This window comes from Chaetura pelagica, unplaced genomic scaffold (assembly GCF_000747805.2).
Source record: "Chaetura pelagica isolate M959 unplaced genomic scaffold, ChaPel_1.0 scaffold26, whole genome shotgun sequence".
In the NCBI taxonomy this organism is placed as follows: domain Eukaryota; kingdom Metazoa; phylum Chordata; class Aves; order Apodiformes; family Apodidae; genus Chaetura; species Chaetura pelagica.
This window is the reverse complement of record NW_009953793.1, coordinates 1,024,452-1,043,074: the sequence shown is the minus strand read 5'-3', so window position 1 is coordinate 1,043,074 and position 18,623 is coordinate 1,024,452. Positions and strand designations below refer to the sequence as shown.

The 18,623-nt window shown below is 39.1% G+C and overlaps 1 protein-coding gene across 1 annotated transcript in view; it reads right to left on the bottom strand.

Annotated features, from left to right (window-relative positions):
* Positions 1-12,635, bottom strand: part of PKP4 (plakophilin 4) — a 53,016-nt gene extending 40,381 nt beyond the window's left edge. Inside the window, 2 exon segments of the mRNA XM_010001081.1 lie at positions 1,185-1,297; positions 12,504-12,635. Coding sequence (XP_009999383.1) covers positions 1,185-1,297; positions 12,504-12,632 — 242 coding nt within the window. The 5' untranslated portion in view covers positions 12,633-12,635.
* Between the last annotated feature and the right edge of the window lie 5,988 nt (positions 12,636-18,623).

The window sequence follows — 18,623 nt, the reverse complement described above, 5'->3', positions numbered from 1 at the left end:
TTAAACTTTTTACATATTCTTCCATAGGAATTTTAACATTTTTAGCTTTCAAAACAAAATCTGAGCAACAGGCTGGAGAAATGTTTTGATCTAGAGGGAAGACAGGCAAGCCTGAGGGGTATAAAAAGCCATCTTCTCCAAGGAATATTTTTGTTAATATTTCGAAGTTTCTTGAAAAAAAATTCTCATTCTAGTAACACTACTGTCAAATGACAGCTCAGGTCAAGTATTTTGATGTATAAAACCAATTGTGCTAGCTGGTACAACACTGGATTTAAAAATAAATTAAATAATTGACTCCTCTTTCTTAAGTTTTTGTAGGAACTACTTTCCATTTAACTTGCAGAAATATTTATTTATGGCCACAGGAGGAAACAATTTGGGGTGATACCTAAGTTTATTGCTGAAAGAATATAAAAACAAACAGTGTTTAAGGCAAGTAGTGATAATGTTCAGAGCATAGTCTCTATGTACATGGCAACATGAAATTTGCTGTAGCCTGGAACTCAGGTATAAATGTTTCATAAGAGAACACACTGTTATCGAGGCTTTCAGATGCAAGAGCTACCAATCAGTTCATATGCTTGAGATGAATGAGTGTCCAAACATATTTAGAGTTAAAAAGTTTGCTAAGGAATTAAAAAAAACCCAACAGATTACTAGTAACAGCTAAAATATTAGCAAAATGCTTTGGTAGTTACTGTCACTGTATGGGAAATATATCGGGTATGTTTCACTCTATTTAAATATCCTAATGATACACAAGATGTTCCGTGGAAACAAACGTAACAACAGGAAGTATTTCAGAAAAGCTGGATGTAACTAAATAATTCAGAAAAAAAAACATTGTAATTGGGTTACTCTGCATTTAATTAGCACTGTTACTTTGATACAAGTTTATTATATTACTCTTTGGTGAAACCTTAAATGTAAAATTCAACATATTTAAGAGAGAACTTAAAGCTTTACATACATTCTATTGAAAATGTAATCAATTATTAGAGGCCTCTTTCAATTGTCCCATAACTCTTTATAGCAAATCTGCTTCCTTTTTTTTTTACATTTCAGATATGAATGGAAGGTGAACAGCTGTCAGTGATAATATATGTATGTAGGAGAGAGGGACCACTAAAAATCCCTTTGATTTATGGGGCATATGAAAGTGAAGTCATCAGGACTTGTACCTTGTGCTGGCGATACTTGGTGATTCTGCTCCAAGCCTACATCTTTCTAGCTGATTAGCCACAATTTGCCTTTCCACCTCCAGTTCTCTGGTAAGTCTTTGAAATTGGAGCTCCTGAAATTTCAAAATAAAAAGAAAAGCATTCTTGATGTTAAAAAATGGGTGTGGATTATTTTTGAAACAATCACTGTTTCATCACAATAATGTCTCCTGCTTTGATTCTTCCTTACTGGAATAAACTGTTAGAAGACTGAAGTGGGAATGTAATGGTTCTTTAAATCAGTGATTCATGCAATTATTGATTTATCACCTGTTACAAAAGGAAAAACATGTTTAAGCATTTGTGGTTTTTATTCCTCCTACAATTAATATTTTGCTTTCTCCTCAAGTTGCCACAATCTAACAAAATCAATGCCTGTAAAGTCAGTCTTCAATTTCACCTATAAACAAAGTATAGAGGAAAATACTGTAGCCGATCCTTTCCGACTGCAAAACTTCAAATGCCAATAAGCTACAGTGTTCTGCCTTCTGTATTCAAAAGCTTAACATTTATTATTTCAAACAGACAGAGGGTTGAGATGTGCCATTTCACCTTTCCTAATTTCAGCTTTTCTTATATTTCTTAGTCAAAGCCACCAAACCTCAGCCTTTGTAAAAGACTTCTGGAACATAATGCTCAGAGGAAGACAAGGGAAATACAAGCACTGCACAGGGTGATCATGAGATATTAAAATCTGGAAACATTTTTCAGAAACATGATACTCTGAAATCCAAGTCTAATACAGCACAGAAGCATTTCTTTAAAGAGCAAACTACTAATAAGGGAGCTTTTTTCTGAATATAAATCCTGTAATTGTATTGCATAGCAGTTGCATGCCTTGTCATATCACAGAAGTCACCTTCACTCACAGATTATAGTTAATGCAAACTGTTCCTTCACACCTTACATGACAAGAAATGGGGCTGAAATACTTGACTTGAATCAATGGTCCCTGAAGGAGCACTTTGCTTCTTGCAGTTAGTATTCTACTGCTCTATTAAGAACAGCTCAGCAGAACAGAATACTCTGTACTTCTGTTAAAAATGAATATGCAAACCGCAGGGACAGTGGGAAGGAGATGTGGTCCTCAACTTCCCCCTGGCCACCCCTCCCATTAAGTTGGCACTCACTGCCTCAGGAAAGCTCTGCACAGTAAACACACACAGAGGAAAGGGCATTTTAGGACATAGGTCCTAAACTTGGATTTTTTAAAAACCTGCCTTTAGACAGAATTATAAAGCTAAATACTTTCAATCCTGAGATCTGATCTGAAAAGCCTCATGAGGATGGCAACATGCAAAACACAGCAACTCTCATGGGCCTGTATATGAACTAGAAGGAACAGATAACATAAGGTTTGTACAACATGCACCTGCATCCAGCAGCAGAGACAGTTGTCACAGCCCAGCAAAAGGTCTTAGCATGACTCAACTTTATCTTTAATATACCAAGGAGCAAAGTCGGTTCACTTGGACAGTTTGTCTTCTGGAGAGAAAAAACTACAAAGTGTATTAAGCAAAAGAAGTAAAATAAATTTATAAATGATAGTTTGAAGTTTTAAGACCAAATGTAACTAATACAGCCATCTAGAGTGGATGTATTACCAGCAGTCAGTCACTGATGTGCTACTGGAGAATGCCAGGGTTTAAAACAAACATTCAGATGCTGAAGCTGTCAGTTGTGAAGCAAACATCAGCAAGACAAGCTTATCCCAGTAAACCATCATGTACTTTATAGCATGTAACAAAGATAAACGTTTAAAATAAACAGTATTGCAGTGCTTGTTTACAGAAAAAAATATAAGCCATTTACCCTATGTTTAAAGCTGTTTCATGGTCCTTACTTTCAAATCAATATTTAAGTAGCAATGTTACTGATACAAACTCTGAATTTGAACACAAGATTCAAGTTGCCTAGTGTTAATTACTGATCCTTTATTTAGGTGAATTAAATAAAATATATGCTAGCCATTATTTGCTTCTATTCGACCACTCTCCATTCATTTCCCTTTTCATTACAGGCAGATACATTGATGGAAATAACAGTATTCTAGGAAACATCTTTGTAACACAGGCTGTGAGAACCCATGGCCCTGAGATCCCTGCATTTCTGCAGGAAGGCATCTGACCAGGCAAACATCATCACAAGGCAACTTGTCTTTTTGTGTTTCCAGAAAAAAAATTCAGGACATCACCAAACCCTAGAGAAGGTAGGCATTGTCTAGAAAGCCTTTCTACTTGAAGTGAATCAATTAAAAAGGAGCATGTAACAAAGGAAACAGGACAAAGCTCCAGTTCCAACAGTAACAGTGGCAGAACTCAGATACACAAGAAGGAAAATAAAATCTGGGCTTGTCAACCAAGCTTGCATCTACATGATCACAGCTTTTCAAACCCATTTGTCAGACACTTCTACCCTAGAGGCATTTGAGATCAGCAGAAAAAAATATTATTTACATTTTACAAGTGTAAAATAATTACAGGTTTAAAAGACAATAAAGCCCCACTAAAATTAAAAGAATAACCAGTGCAAGAGAAGTCCTCTCGAAAACACTCCAAGTAGTGGCCCACTCCTCAAGTGTAACAACTGCAGAACTATTTTTTGCATCACAGAAAAGGGATCAAGATAAAATACAGATAGAGAAAGTGAAGGATAAGCTATTTTTTTTCCATTTCACAGTGTACTTTCTTTATACAGTATCAATAGGTATACAGTTTCCCTCTCACCCTCCTTGACAACTCCTCAGAGTAGATTCACATTCTTCATCTGGAAAATACAGGTCCAGCCAATCCCAATGACCATCCGAGATTTTGAGGGTTTCAGGCAATTAAAAAAAAAATAGGATTAGTGATAACTCAAATCTTAGAAAGGCTTGGGTTGGAAGGGGCTGTAGAGATCATTTAGTTCCAACCCTCAGGTCCCAGGGATATGTGTGTTCAGGTCCCTCACGTGCTCTTGAACCTGATTCACCACCTACTGTGGGTTGTCACACCAGCCTTGAGGCTCATGGGTTTGAGAGATGTGGGAAGACATTACCATTGAAAATTATGAGGACAAAAACTAACTTCTAAAAACTAAATTAATTACAGTTAATTTAACTGAAAGCATCATGGTAGGGAAAAGAGATCTGTTCTCTGATAAGTAATTTTCTAGCTGATACACAATCTCAAACACATGCAGCCTGGTCCCCACAGTGAAAGTGTGAGCCCTAGCTAGAGAATTATACGATTTAGTTTTCACTGGCAGAATGATGCAGAGATACACATTTAGTATTGGACTGTTGTATGGTCCACCCAAAATAGTTCTTAATACAGACTATTTTTCTCTTAGAAAACCTCTCATTTCAATATAAAATTAGTATAGGTAGTTGCACAACATCCACAATTGCAAATTGCCCATTTAAGTAAAAAGAAATATTTTTTCCCCACACTGCAAAAATCCAGAGCCAGGTGAAACTGAAGAACTGCACTTCCTTTTTTTATTGGGGGTGTGGAATAGGTGAATGCAACAAATGGACAATGTAGTAATAAATTTATCTTCATTTTTACTATGTTTAAGAAGCGAAACTTGGTTTTCTATCAGAAAACCGTGCTAAGTAGAAATAAGAGGGAAGAAACCACCAAGCCACGTTTGGACACTTCTGAGTTACTTGCACCACTGATTTTGGACCAGCACCACCAGTTGTCTATCTTCAATATTCTTCTAACTTCATATTTTGGTGCTGACTGCAAAGGTGTAAAGGGCATGCAACTTATTTCCCATTTTCAAATGATTCTAATGCTTAGGATATAATGTATTTTTCCAAGTGCAAGCAAAGCAGCAAAAAAATATTTAAAAAAAACCAACAAGGCAGCTCTATTTTCTAGTCTGACTAATGTTCTTATGTATGCAGCCTGGGGTTTCAAAGTAGCAAACTTATTTTTGAAACAATGACTGCTGGCTTTTATGTGTCTCTTCGTGCATTTGGTATTGTTTTAAGGCTTTTTTTCTTTTCATTGAAATCACAACATTACCGAAAACAACAGCCTAACCAATTCTAAATAGTTGCAATTATAATCTTTCCTATATAGTTTATATTTCCTTATAATGACATTTTCTCCCACTCTGCATGGATACCTACCAACACCCTGTTTATCTCTGGCAGCATATACCATTTATTGCAGGAATGTCATTGGATTTCTTCTCTACCAGCTTCTCTGACAGCAGTGGCAGAGAATGCTCCTCCAAGGGGATGCTCCCATACAGAGAAGCTGCTGCCTGAGGCAAAAGTCACAGCTAACTGATTTTTACAGTTCTGCCTTATGACAAAATGACATGATAGGAGTAAAATAAAACAATTAACAAGTGGGTTTTCATTTGCAGAAGAAAATCTATATGGCAAGAACATGCTAAAATTATAGATGTAGATTATGGAACACACTGCCACGCTTGAATCAAAAGCACCAACCAAATATTCTGGAACATGCACACTACCATGTCTTGCCCTGAGCTACTTTTTTTTCCCAAAATTATCCAATATACCTCAAGGGGAGGAATAGTCCTATAATACTATTCACCTGTTTAGCAGTAACTACTTAATCACATTCTAAAACTATAGGTTTTGTATTCATAACCTAAATTTCCCTGCAAAACCACGGACTATTTCTTAACATGAAGCTACAAAACCCACCAGCTTTAAATACAATTACGCTTAAGGAACAGGAAATACATACATGGCTGGAGAAGAAAGCAACTTGCTTTGGAAAGGCACCCATACAGACTGCAGGCAGACAAGATTCCAGGAGTGAAAACCAAAACCCATCAAATGTCAGCGCTGTGCAACTTCCTTTTGGACAAGCCCTGCAGGGGTGTGGACACTGCCCTGCACACCCCAGCTCTGCAGGCCAAGGACAACCTGCCTGTGACAACAGTGAGATCTCACTCTAAGAGACACATCAAGGTCTGAACAGCCACAAGATACAGATGAGACAAGTTGTACCAGCCCTGAGAACAAAACACTTTTCATTTCACAGCTGAGTAGCTCTGACAGGCTTGTGGCTCCCTGGCAAGCGAAAACAATTGCCAACATGCTATGTTGGGCTATTAACAGCAAGGACTTGAAAACAGTGAAGTATTTGGAACATAATTGGCATGACTGACCATGGCTGCCATTCTCCTGCTGCAAGCTTTGGACAATAAAAGGTTCAGAGGCAATTCTATGCTTTCTGTCTGCATCACATTACGATGCCATGTTGCAGAGATCCAACATTTTCTTTTTTGTTAACAAGGAACTTTCATCCCTCAGTAACATGAGCAGGCTGCATTCACAATATTGAAAAATTAAACTTACTTTCTTTGTGGCCTGTTGCGATTTGAACACCCCTGGCAAAACAGATAACCTAAAACTTCAAACCAACAGTGGTCCAGCTGGCTAACTGAAGGCTTTCTAGTCACAGCTACATAAGGATCAGCAGCAGTGGCACAAGCAGCGAAAACAACTCACAAACTCTTTTTGAATGGTATGTGAGCAGCAAGTGAGACCAGATTGGGGCAGCTGGGACACCTGAAGGTGATGATGCCACTGACAGAGATGAGTCTCTTGCAGCATCTTGGCTTTTGCCAGTTCTCAATGGCTGCTGTCATAGAAGACAGGGCTGGGATGAGTGTTATGCCAAGTTGCAGTAACACTGGGATGTGCTAAGTTGCTTTAATTGCCAAATGTCACTGTATTTGTGAAATATTAAGGATGTAACTGAAAGCTGAACTATGCCATATTTTTGTAATCATAAAAATGTTTCCTGGTAAACAACTCAGTTGAGCCTCTTCCAGCAAACAGCTTGAGTTGATGATCTAAGTGCAGCCTATAGTTGACAGGAATGCTTTTACCTTGCATTTACTAGTTCTCATTCAACTGCAACATACAGTGCAGACCTACCTGACTCCACCAGTGCCTTTGAAAGTTCCAACGGTACCCAGGAAAAGGCAAATTACGTTTTGTACATTTTTATTGTACAAATGGACATCCAAGAAGCTGACAAACAACATGAATTTATACTTTCTTCACATCGACCTCCTGTGCTGATCTAAGCAGAGTTCTACGTTTTTCCACTTGCTGTAATTTGAAGTTAGATCAAGCAACTGACTACTTAAAAACACATTGAATGCTGTATTTTTCCAACATGAATACCCTACTGCAGTGACCTAATATTTAAAATCTACCAGAATCTATTAAGAAAAAAAATCTGTACTTTTAACTAACTGTATTAGACCAACCATAACATTTTCTGTAAAGATAAAGTTTACTCATGCACACAACTGCATTTGCATGCTGTCAGTATCTCAGTATCTTCCAAAATAGAAGACAAAAGATAAAAAAATTGGAGAGGGTAAAGACAATCACAGATTACAGGATGTGAAATGACACAGCTACAATTACTGGGTGACCGCACGCCGCATTCAACAGCAGCAGACCATTAAAGCCCTTAATACTAATGTGCCCGCATTGTTCACCAGTCTGGTAACACAGTTTAGTGCTGCTCTGGCTGAGGAGGGATCAAAATCTAAGCAGTTCATAGAAAGCTCACTCTTAGTCAAGGGCAGAATGGAAGAATGCCACCTGAGGTATCCTCTGGCTACACCTGAGCAGCCTGCTCTTTGGAGACTGCTGGTTACAGTGCCAGGTTTTTCACAAGGTACACTGCTCTGCCAGCTGGTGAATAGAGTTCAGTGCTGAGTAGAGTGGCTGGTAACCTAAACATAGAAGGGTTACAAAAGATATGAATACTCCAGTATAGTTCAGGGGAACTGACAGATCAAGGCAGGCTCTTTTTGAAGGGGAGTTTCTCCTCAGAAGCCCAATAGTACAGGCTAGAAAAAGTAATTTCTATACCTTCCCATGAATAAAGGCGCACACAGGATTTCATTAAGGAAATGAGTTAGTAATTTCTTCTGAGACCAGAGGGGCCTATATTTTGTCCTAGAACAAGGGCCAGGGGAAGTGCACTTCTCAGACTTGATTTACCAAAATTGGAAATGCTTGTGAACACCACAAACAGTGCTGAGATTAAATAGGGAAGAATGACTATGCAATTGAACACAACATTAAGAGAGATGGGAAAAACCCCACAGTTCTCCCAGTCATTCATAAAATGTTGACTAAGACTTTTGTTTCATTCATACAAAGCTTGGAAGTCCATTTAATAAATGGTACTGCCTTCATTTTGGAACTGATTGATCACTAGATGCATGCAAATCAGAATTACCAAATGAGATTCAATGTTTGTGCCTAATTGCTGAAAGTGTCTTTAGCAAGTCTTTTTTTCAGGTATCCTGTTGAAGTGACAAGCCTACAAAGTCAGATTACAGAGGACTTGATATAAAGAACTACATATCTGAACTAGTAAAGAAATCACCCAAACTTTAAATCAAAATACTGTCCCTCTAGTAAAGATGTTTTTAAGCATGCAATAACGAATTCTTGGCTATATGGAGAATGCATTCCTTCCTCCACTCCCCACTGAAAAACTTAGGGTTTTGTCTTCCCCTCCCCCTGCAAAGCCTATAAAAAACATCTCAAGAACTATGTAAAGAATTTTGTACTGAGACAATACAGAAGGGAACAAAGTGCACACTTCTTAAGAATATGATATGGTTCAATACAGTTATACAAAAAGAAACCATTTTGCTGAAGTGTTGAAAAAAGTGAGCACTTTAACAAAATGCTTAGGAAAACCCTAGAGTTTAATGATTATTCACCCAAAAGCATATCCAATCATTTGTGTCTGTTGTCACTCATTTACAGAAGACAAGGTGAAAAGCTGTCCATTTTTAAGTGGCAAAACCAACTAGACCAAAGACACTAAAAAACCCCAAACATCTGCCACTGCTGCAAGGGCTTCTTCTCCTTTAGCAAAGAAATTAAAACCAAGGTATTCATGCTGCTTTTGAGAACTGGATTGATGGGTAGATTGTCCTGTGAGACCTTTTCTCTCAGCCCAGTCACTGAAAAGGAAAACCAACATGCTAAGCAGGAAATTCACAATTCCAGATAATCACACTGAAACCTGCCAGTTCAGCAGCAATTCATTCCAAATTCAGCAGCATATGGCTTGCATGTGTAAAGCAGCCATGACTCCACAGATCTGTCTGAAGAGGCTGGCAACCAGCTCACCCTACATTCCAACACCCCCAAAAAATTACTGCTGTGGTGTTCCCCCTACACTTTTTAACACCTTGTTATTTTAATACTTAAAATAATCAACTTACTTTTAATATGGATAAAAGTCTCCCTACAGAACTCAACTAAACTTACATCCATATATACTCCCCATGTTTCATAAATACAGACACACATTTTATGTTTTAGTTTTACTTAAAACACGTTGCAGGATTTCCTAAGATATTTCTATCCGTTACAGCACAGAAACCTCACAACATCCTGGACATGAAATACATGTTTTCAAAGAGAACAAACCTACCTCCAAAACTAACCCAGAGAAAACAAAGCCCCTCTCCAAACAAAAACAAGCCCCAAAAGGCCTACAACCCATCATCAAAGCCACAAAAAGAAAAAAAAAAAAGGCCAAAACGTGTTTCAGCTTCATTACAGTTAGCCTTCAGGTTTCCCCTGCATTCAAAATTAATTTGTCTATTAGAGATGCAACTTACACCACTAAGTAAGTCCTTCCTTTGATTTTCATCCTAAAGTATATTCACAACTGTATCTGCAAACAGTATCTTCATCTGGTGAAAAAAACTATCTCCCCTACCCCAGTTAAAACCAGTGGTGGTAGTGGCATAATTTGTACTAACTAGGTATGTGTTTTCACATTAAAACAAAACGAACTTTGTCAGAAACACAAAAAGCTGTAGCCATCTACATTTCTCCACAGATTACACTTGATCTGCACTTATTTTATAACACTAGAAGTGAATAAAAATGTTTCCTTCCTAAAATATAATGGTCATGCACACAGCTGTCTGATCTCAATGAGAGACTGTTCCGAGGACACACTCTAGTTCGGTAAAAAAAGTTGCTTTAAACTGATCTGGGGTCATAGGAAAAAGAAACAAATGGAGAGTTTATTTAAAGTGGCTTGCAGGATTCAGTGGCTAATTAGTGCATCTTTTTGTGTAATCATGTCTATGCCCCCCCTATGGCACAAAGTGTAAAGTCATTTAATTAATTAATCTATTTATTTCAGAACTACTGTTGCAATTTTAAAGTTTCTATTAAGTTAAAATCTTACACAATTTGACAGGCAAAAATGAAGGCTTTTTCTGAACTGTGTTTCTGAGGCAGCAAAGTTAAGGTGTGGCAACTCTGTCTTACAAACACAGATCCCTGTACAAAGGAAGCTAGGCTATCGCAAACAGCGTAGTAGTTTCTGTTCAAGCTTAATAAAGTAAATAACTGCACTGGAAAATATTCTGTTCTGGGCTTTCTGCCATACAGGAAGGGTGTTGAACATGTCAGTATCCATAATTATTATCAACAGAAAAAATACCAGAAAGCAACAGTTCAGCTCTTAATTCTTTCATGTTATCATTTTAAGGAGTGAAGTGCAATTTACATCTTCCTCCCTGCTGTATTCATTCCAATGTGTCTATACATTTTAAAGCTAGGCTACAGGTCAGAAATTTGTTTCTCTGACTATTAAACACAATTTTAACTTTATTTTTTCCTTTCATCAGAACTAAGCTACTGAATAGTTCACATTATCTGCTGCTCTTTTCATGAATGGAAAGGGGAAGAAGTTTTAACCTCCCTTTTTAGATGAAGAATTATTCCACTATCATTTTTTTCCTAAGAATAAGAACATTTCTTGGGTAGGAAAGGGAACGTTAACAAATGCCTTTCTACTGCATACTTATGTATCAACCTATACACACAATGCTGTCATAATTGCATATTCAGTTTAAGCAATCATTATTGTACAAAAGCAATTCTGGACAGCAATCGCAGCCGTAAGATCACTGGCTGGTGATCACCAGCAATTACAGCACTGCCATTCATTGCAGTGCTGCTTGTCAGCTAAGGTATTAGAATGAGCATGTTCTTGGTGAACTGCAAAATTAAATGGACCAACTAAAAATCACCACAAATGTACTTTATGCAAATGAGTTCTAATTGACATTGGTGACAAGCTAGCATGGCACAAGGCAAACCACTGTCTGAGGTGATGAGGAGTGACTCAAGATGGCTTAACTGTGATTACTCATCTCTCACAGCCCCCAGCATTCACATCATGCACATCTGAAGATTCAGTATTAGTTTTAGTATCCCTAAGAAATTATTAGAGTTGCTACAAGCATTTTAAAATGCTTTGGAAACTATTAATTTATGCGTGAAAACAGAGATCCAAATTTCATAATCCTGCAGAAAATTTTCAATTAAGAATCAAGGTTCTGCAGGCACAAAATCTGTTGATATCAGGATGATATAATCCAATTCTCACATTTTAAAAAATATTAATATAGGACAATATATGAGAATTAATACATCAAGTGTCTGCATACAGAGTTAACATCCTGAATTGAGTACTGATTTATCCTAAATAAGTTCTGAAACAGAGACAGCAAAGCAGATTTATTCTGAAATTCAGATGTTACAATTTATGTATTAAGCCAAAACCAACAATCATTATTTCTAGTTCTGACAGTGAAAGCCAAACTACATTTTCTGCGTTCTTTAAGCAAAAATTTTAGTTAGAACGTGTCTTTGTAAAACTGCAAATTTTCTGCTTGAAAGATCTGTACAAATCAATGCTGAACTTGATTCCAAACACATTTTTATTTTCCCTATAGACACTATCACTAAGATACATGTCCATAAACACATTGCCCACTTAAAATAATTTACTACCTTAGTATTGATAACTGAAACCAAACTCAGTTTAAAACTTGTTCTTTAACAAAATGCAATGAATCATACCAAATCTTTACGTGCAAATCTGTGTAACACTGTACACCACTAGGCAGAAAGTACAAAAAGGACTGGTTCTCAATGTTGCATCAATTCATCATACACTAGCTTTTCTTTTTTCAACAACAGACCTGCATTTCAGGTTTGAGTTACAACAGTGCATACATTCCCAGGGACACAGAACACCATAATGATGCTTCTGTTTGATGCAATTAAATGAATGCTTTATAGTCAGATTCTAACATTCTGATATACAAAATGCACCATACTAACACTGGGCAACACATTTTAGAAACAGTGTTTCTTTCCAGCAATGCTATACAAGACAATGGTTAACTCTACTACGCTTACTAAATTTCTGAAAACAAGGCATGTACCTGTTCCTTTACAGAAGCTAATATGGTAGTGGCAGTTGTCTCTGGTTCCATGCCTGGGCCAGTGGAAGGCTCCTGTGTTGTCTGTGGCAGCCCCTCCTCCACCATCGGGGTCTGCTCAGGGGCTGGCATTTTGCCTGCAACAAAAATATTTAAACAGTTTACATTTTGAGCTGGTGATGCTTAAAATTCAAGTTTTCAGGATTACAAATTTGCACATTTTTTCTACAATATTTCCAAACTTACTCAAATTAGCAGACAACCTTGTATTATTAATAACAACATATGTTGCTACTACTGTGCTTCACCTTCACAAATTGAAATCAGTATTACAGAACATGAGGGCCGGGCAAATTCAAGCAGGCAACATGATGTTTAAAGATCATTTTAAAAAACACTAGTTTGCAGCATTTGCTGAAAATCCAAGATGTGTGAAAAATACTCTTGCTAAACATTAAGAACACTGAGGATCAGTAAAAGTTTACCACATGCAGTTTTTAGCATAGAAGAATGACATGTAACAGCAGAATGTTTTGCTGTTAGGACCAAACCATAGAAGAGACTAATTATGGTAATAAAAAGTTAATGGGAATAATGCTTCTAGTGCTCCTTTTGCAAAAGAGGAAATTAAATCACTAAAGTTAAACCAATTGCCCTGAGCTATGGATAGCATGGAAAGACCAACAGGATTAATGTTCAAGAATCCCAAGCTTCATTATTGCGGAGGCAGCACACTAACATTTCCAGTAGATGTAAAAAAAAGCAATTTATAACTTTAACTATAGAACTGATTATTAGCCAATATTACAAACAGTTATGAAGTGTTTAATACTTTGAAAATAGCAAGGAGGTGGTATTAATGAAGCTTCTGCATGTTTACCATGCTTTAATTCCCTCAGAAAAAAGAAAATAAAGCTTATAAGGCCTTACTTTAGAAGCAGTCAATATTTCATTTTAGATTTTCAGAACAAACTCAGTATTCCTAGAGGAGATAAATATGAACAGCAGCTTCCTTCCCTTCATTTCACAAAGAGCACTGGGCAGCTTACACAGCAAACAGGCTCCAAGGCTGGGAGCAGAATGGTAAGACCTGTCAGTCCTGACCCATTTTAACCACAACCATCCCCTCACCACCTGCCTTCTAAATGCTGAGCCCACACTACCCTAAAAAAGACACTGGTCAATCTGCAAGAGCACTGGCTGTGCTGTAAAGCTGCATGTTTCTGATCTGGCTGAAGAGCAGGTGAGTTGACCCACAAGGGATCTCTTCTGGAATCACCCCATGGGATCACTCACTCTTGGGCCAGTACAAGCACAGGCTGAATACAGGCAAAGCAGCAGGCTGTGAGAGGAACCAGAGATGTGACATAAGAAGTACTTCCATTCTGTTTCTTGTACAGCAGCATGTGCTCCATGAGAGGGTGACTTTTGCCCAGTCTTTTGAGCCCCTTCAAGCAAGTGAGCAGGTGGCCTGTACTAACCACACCAGCCCAGCCTGCTGACAGACCTGGCAACACGGTGGATGTGCAGTCCCACGACAGCCACAGCTTCAGAGGAACCACACCGAGGAGTGATGAGAGGCAAAAGGGTGGTCACAGGGGTAACACATGGTGCAAGAGCCTGGCCACGCATCAGCTGCTAGCACAGCAACTGGAGCAAGAGAAGCTGCTTCCCAAAGCACGCCAGAGCAAGAGCCTGGGGCCCAGCTGCTGGCTGGAGAAGGGCCCCTCCTCCCCTCAGCGAGGGCACAGGGACACGGGGAGACCCCCAGTTACCTGGAGAGTCTGTACAAACAGCCCGTTCTCACCTTATATTGCATTCAACTTCTGGAGCAAGAAAAAACAATTGCACAAATCAACTTTTTGGCATCAGGATTGCAGAGGGAAATCTAGCACGTTAGTTTGGTGACACAGAGAGCAATTCCTTTTCCTTTTTCCCTCACCTTCCAACAGGACCAAACCACAAACATGGTAGCATCAACACTATGCCACACTCTGTCCTACTCCTGACCTAAAATAACTAAGCCCAGAGTAGGCGTTTCTTCCTCTCCCACCACACACACAGCACCTCAGGCCCAGCAGAGCCCTTCCTGCCCATCCAGCCTCACCTCTCCCCAGCTGGCCCTGGGGAAGGTGCTGAGGAGACTGGCACAGGGCACCCGGGGTCCACCTCTACCAGAGCAGCTGCCATACACTCAGCTGATTTTTTAACAACATAAAAAAAACCCTACCATTTCTTCCTCTGTCACTTTATCACACCCAGCTGATCTCCATCTGTGTTGAATGCCTGTGGGTACTCTGAAGGAGACCAAGGAGGCTCTCTTACAAACGGAACAGAACTTACTCTTGGAAAATAAATGTAAAGTGCTAGGATATGCAAGGTGTCTTCCAAAGTACCACAAAATGAAGAGCCAGCCATACCTGGCCACTTTTGAAGCAACATTTTAATAATTTCAAGCTTGCAAATACAAAGGCTGCCATACAGATTTTTATAAACGAACCATAACCCTGGTACACACCTAAACCTTCAAGGACCCTTGTTTCTACATGAGCAAGTTAAACAGCATTCAAGAAAGTGAAAAAAAAAGTGATCTAATAGTTATAGGATTTTGCAAAGTCAAAGAGAAAGATTTCTAGAAAATAAAAAGGTATTCCTTTAATGTTTTACTTGTGAAATTCAACTCTTTCATCGAGCTCTAATAACCTAAAGAATCTTAGAATTCTTGTTACGATTCCCTGGGTCATACCCGATTTTAAAAACCACTTTCTAGAATTCTTTTATTTCTAGAATGAGTGTTTCAGGTTTCTAAATGGACTGTTAAATTTACAAACATATAATGAAGTAATGAAACTACTCAGTCAAGCTTTACCTTCATCTAGAATATTTGCTAAGTAATCAAAAGGCCAAAACTCAAAAACTCTCACAAGTTACACATGAGCTTCCTTCAAAAATGGGCTCCTTTCTTGTCCGTACATCCCAACATGCCTTCACCTGCACAGTAACCTTGGGAGTGTCCACTGTGCTTTGGGATTTCCAAGGAAGAAACACAAAACTACAGTACAATAAATAAAAGCCAATATTTGAAATTTAAAAAAGCAGCAATGAATTCTCAATTATGCAAAATTATGAACGTCTGTTGCTTTAAATCAATTAAATATTTAGATGCATTGTGGGCAGCTCAGCCACACGCAGCCACTCACACATTCCACAGTGGGATGGAGAGGAGAACCAAAGGGCAAAAGGGTGAAACCTGAGGCTTCAGATAAAGGCAGTTGAACAGAGAAAACAAAAGCTGCACGCCCAGGCAGAGCAAAACAGGGAATCAGCCCAGTGCTGCCCCTCAGCAGGCAGGTGTTCTGCCATGTCTGGGAAAGCAGGGCTCCCCCATGTGCAGCGGTGGCTGGAGAAGGCAAAGGCCTCAACTCTGCACGTCCCTCCTTCCTCCTCCTCTCACCCAGCTCTTCTGCTGAGCCCAATGCCTTGTGCCTCCCAGGCTGCTCGCTGGTGGGGCAGGTTGAGGAGCAGCCAAGGCCTGGAGGCTGTGACCAACATGTGCCACCAGCCCTGCTTGGTCACACACCCAGCAACTGCTCCACGGGAGCCACTGTGAAAAACCCCAACTCTATCCCAGCCAAAACTGGTACAACATGCCATCATGGTCATACTTTCGAGTTTCCAGTTCTTTCCAAAGGTTTAACTACCATTTACACCAAAATCAGTGCAATATTTGTTCCATCAAACAAGAGACTTTGTTATAAAAAAAACAAACTTGACTTTTTGAAGCTTCTATGATGTGCCTCAAATTATTGTAAAAACATAGTGCCAAACCCTTGTAAGTGATCACTTTCAAAGCGCATTGTCTTAACGAATGCTTAACACCAGACCAACTGAAAACTGCTACAAAAATATGATTAGAACAGATGTGAGATCTCAGTTGGTCTTTTCCATTATTTTATCTGTCAGTCTCTTCTCACCCCAACACTGTGAAATAAGTCTTCAACATAACTCTAGGACACTTCTGTAGCCAGTCAAGAAAATGTACATCTAAACTAGATGGAAGGTATGGCAATTTCTCTGAACAGAAAATACATCCAGTATTGTCTTTAATAGTAACACTCAGATGAAAACAAATCAAATTAATTATTAATGAAGATGTCAGTGCTAAATGTACATCTACCCCAGTGTTAAGAGGTGTAATTATAGCACCAGAGCCTTCCAGAGAGGCAGTTGTTTTAACTGGTGTTCTTTCAATTAACACATTTCTTGGAAAAGTCACTTATTTTCTAATCTTGATTTCACAATCACAAACACAGACAACTGTTGGCTTTGATCCTACAAACACTTAGGCACATACTTAAGCTCTCACAAATGAGTGTGCTCACTCACTCCCACCTCCCGCGTGCGTTCCTGGACGCACTCTGCAGCCCAGCCCGAGGACCCTGTCCTCACCACTGTGCCTCTGTTCAGGCATGCTGTTTGAGGAAAGGAACTAAGTCAACTTAGAGTCTCACCTCACGGGAGGAGGAAATACCAAATGCAGGAGATGTGAGAGCCTTCAAATCAGGTATGAGAAAAACTTGAGGAGTTAATAAGAAAACCTCTTTCTGCCTTACGCAAGACTGGGATTTACTGGTTGAAGAGACTTTCTGAGCTGCATTGCTCACTCCTTTGGCCATACTATATCCATACTTTGGGTATAGATAACTAGTTCACTATTAGAAAACAAGCAACCAGACTTCATCCCTCAAAAATTGTGTCCATAGTTACATTGCCTGCCTCCTATCTCATGACCCAGCAGAGATATCTCACCCAGAATGGGAAACTTTGTACCTACACCTTTCCCTGTCCATCCCCTACAGCACTTCACTGCAGGATCACAGCTACTAAGCTGCAGTCAGGATGAATGTGGGGCTGCTTTCCACAAACCTTACACATGGATGAATCAGACAGTATACACAGGTACAACTTATAAATGCCTTAAACAACCTTAAAGCTTCCCTGTACTCCAGCTCTTTAATTATCGCAGATTGCTCCTGCACATTAAAGACACTGAGACCTATGCAGTCATTGAGAACTCAGAAAACATGTTTTGCTCTTCTACTGCTTTATGCACTGCATTTCAGCATACCTTATTCACATCATTTCTGAAAGTTCCTGAGTAGGAGGGAAAACTTTACAGATTTAAGTTGTCTGCTATAGCAAAGAATGTATGGACATGGAAGGACTTCAGTGTTCTGAGATGATCTCGTGGTGAATGTTGCAGAATTCCAGGTTTGTGAATAGTGTCAATGGTTCTAGTACAGTTCAAAAGTATAATGTGAGATCCTTTGAAACTTCTGGGGAAGATTAACAGTAGACTTCAGAACAATAAGAATTTGCTACTATTTTCTGTAGATCTGAGCATCTAATCAAAATAATGTCTATTCAGTCATTTAAATAATTTTTCAGAAAAAAATGTTATATGCTTCATCTTGTAGCATGTCTGAGAAAATTCTTAACACCTATTCTAAACTTTGAAATTGTCTATCTAAGAGAACAGAAACAGTGACAATCTAGCTCTACGTTGGCCTGTATTTGCATTTTCAAACTGGATGCAAGTGTGCAAGGGAAATAAAGCTGTTCAATTCGAACGCTCTAGTCTGAAATACCCTACAATAATTCTGAAAATAGTGGCTTTTCCATCCTCTCTACTTTGGAGTCTCAGAGATGCTTTCCCAAAGCCCTGCAGTTCCCCAGGTCAGAGCAAAACAAGCCATCAGATCCGGCCTTCAACCCAAGCCTACTGCAGAGACCATCTCTTCTCACAACTGTGGGGATTTGCTTGAGTAAACCACATTTAAACAGCCACTTGAACTGTCTCTTCAGAGGATACCTATGGCCTCCACTATGCACAATTAGCTTGTTTACATCTAGCACACAAAAGCACCAACTCCTACAGCCCTCCCAGATGTTCTCCATTTGTACAAACCAGCAGACTTCTTGGCACCCCAGCACTGATGATGGGGCAGATTCACCCTTTCCTTTAGCAGCTTGCCAATCCTGGCTTTCACACTGGGCCTCCAAGCATGCAGTGAGGCTGTAGGGTGCCAAGCTGGGTAATGCTTTCTTTTGTGTCTGATCAAA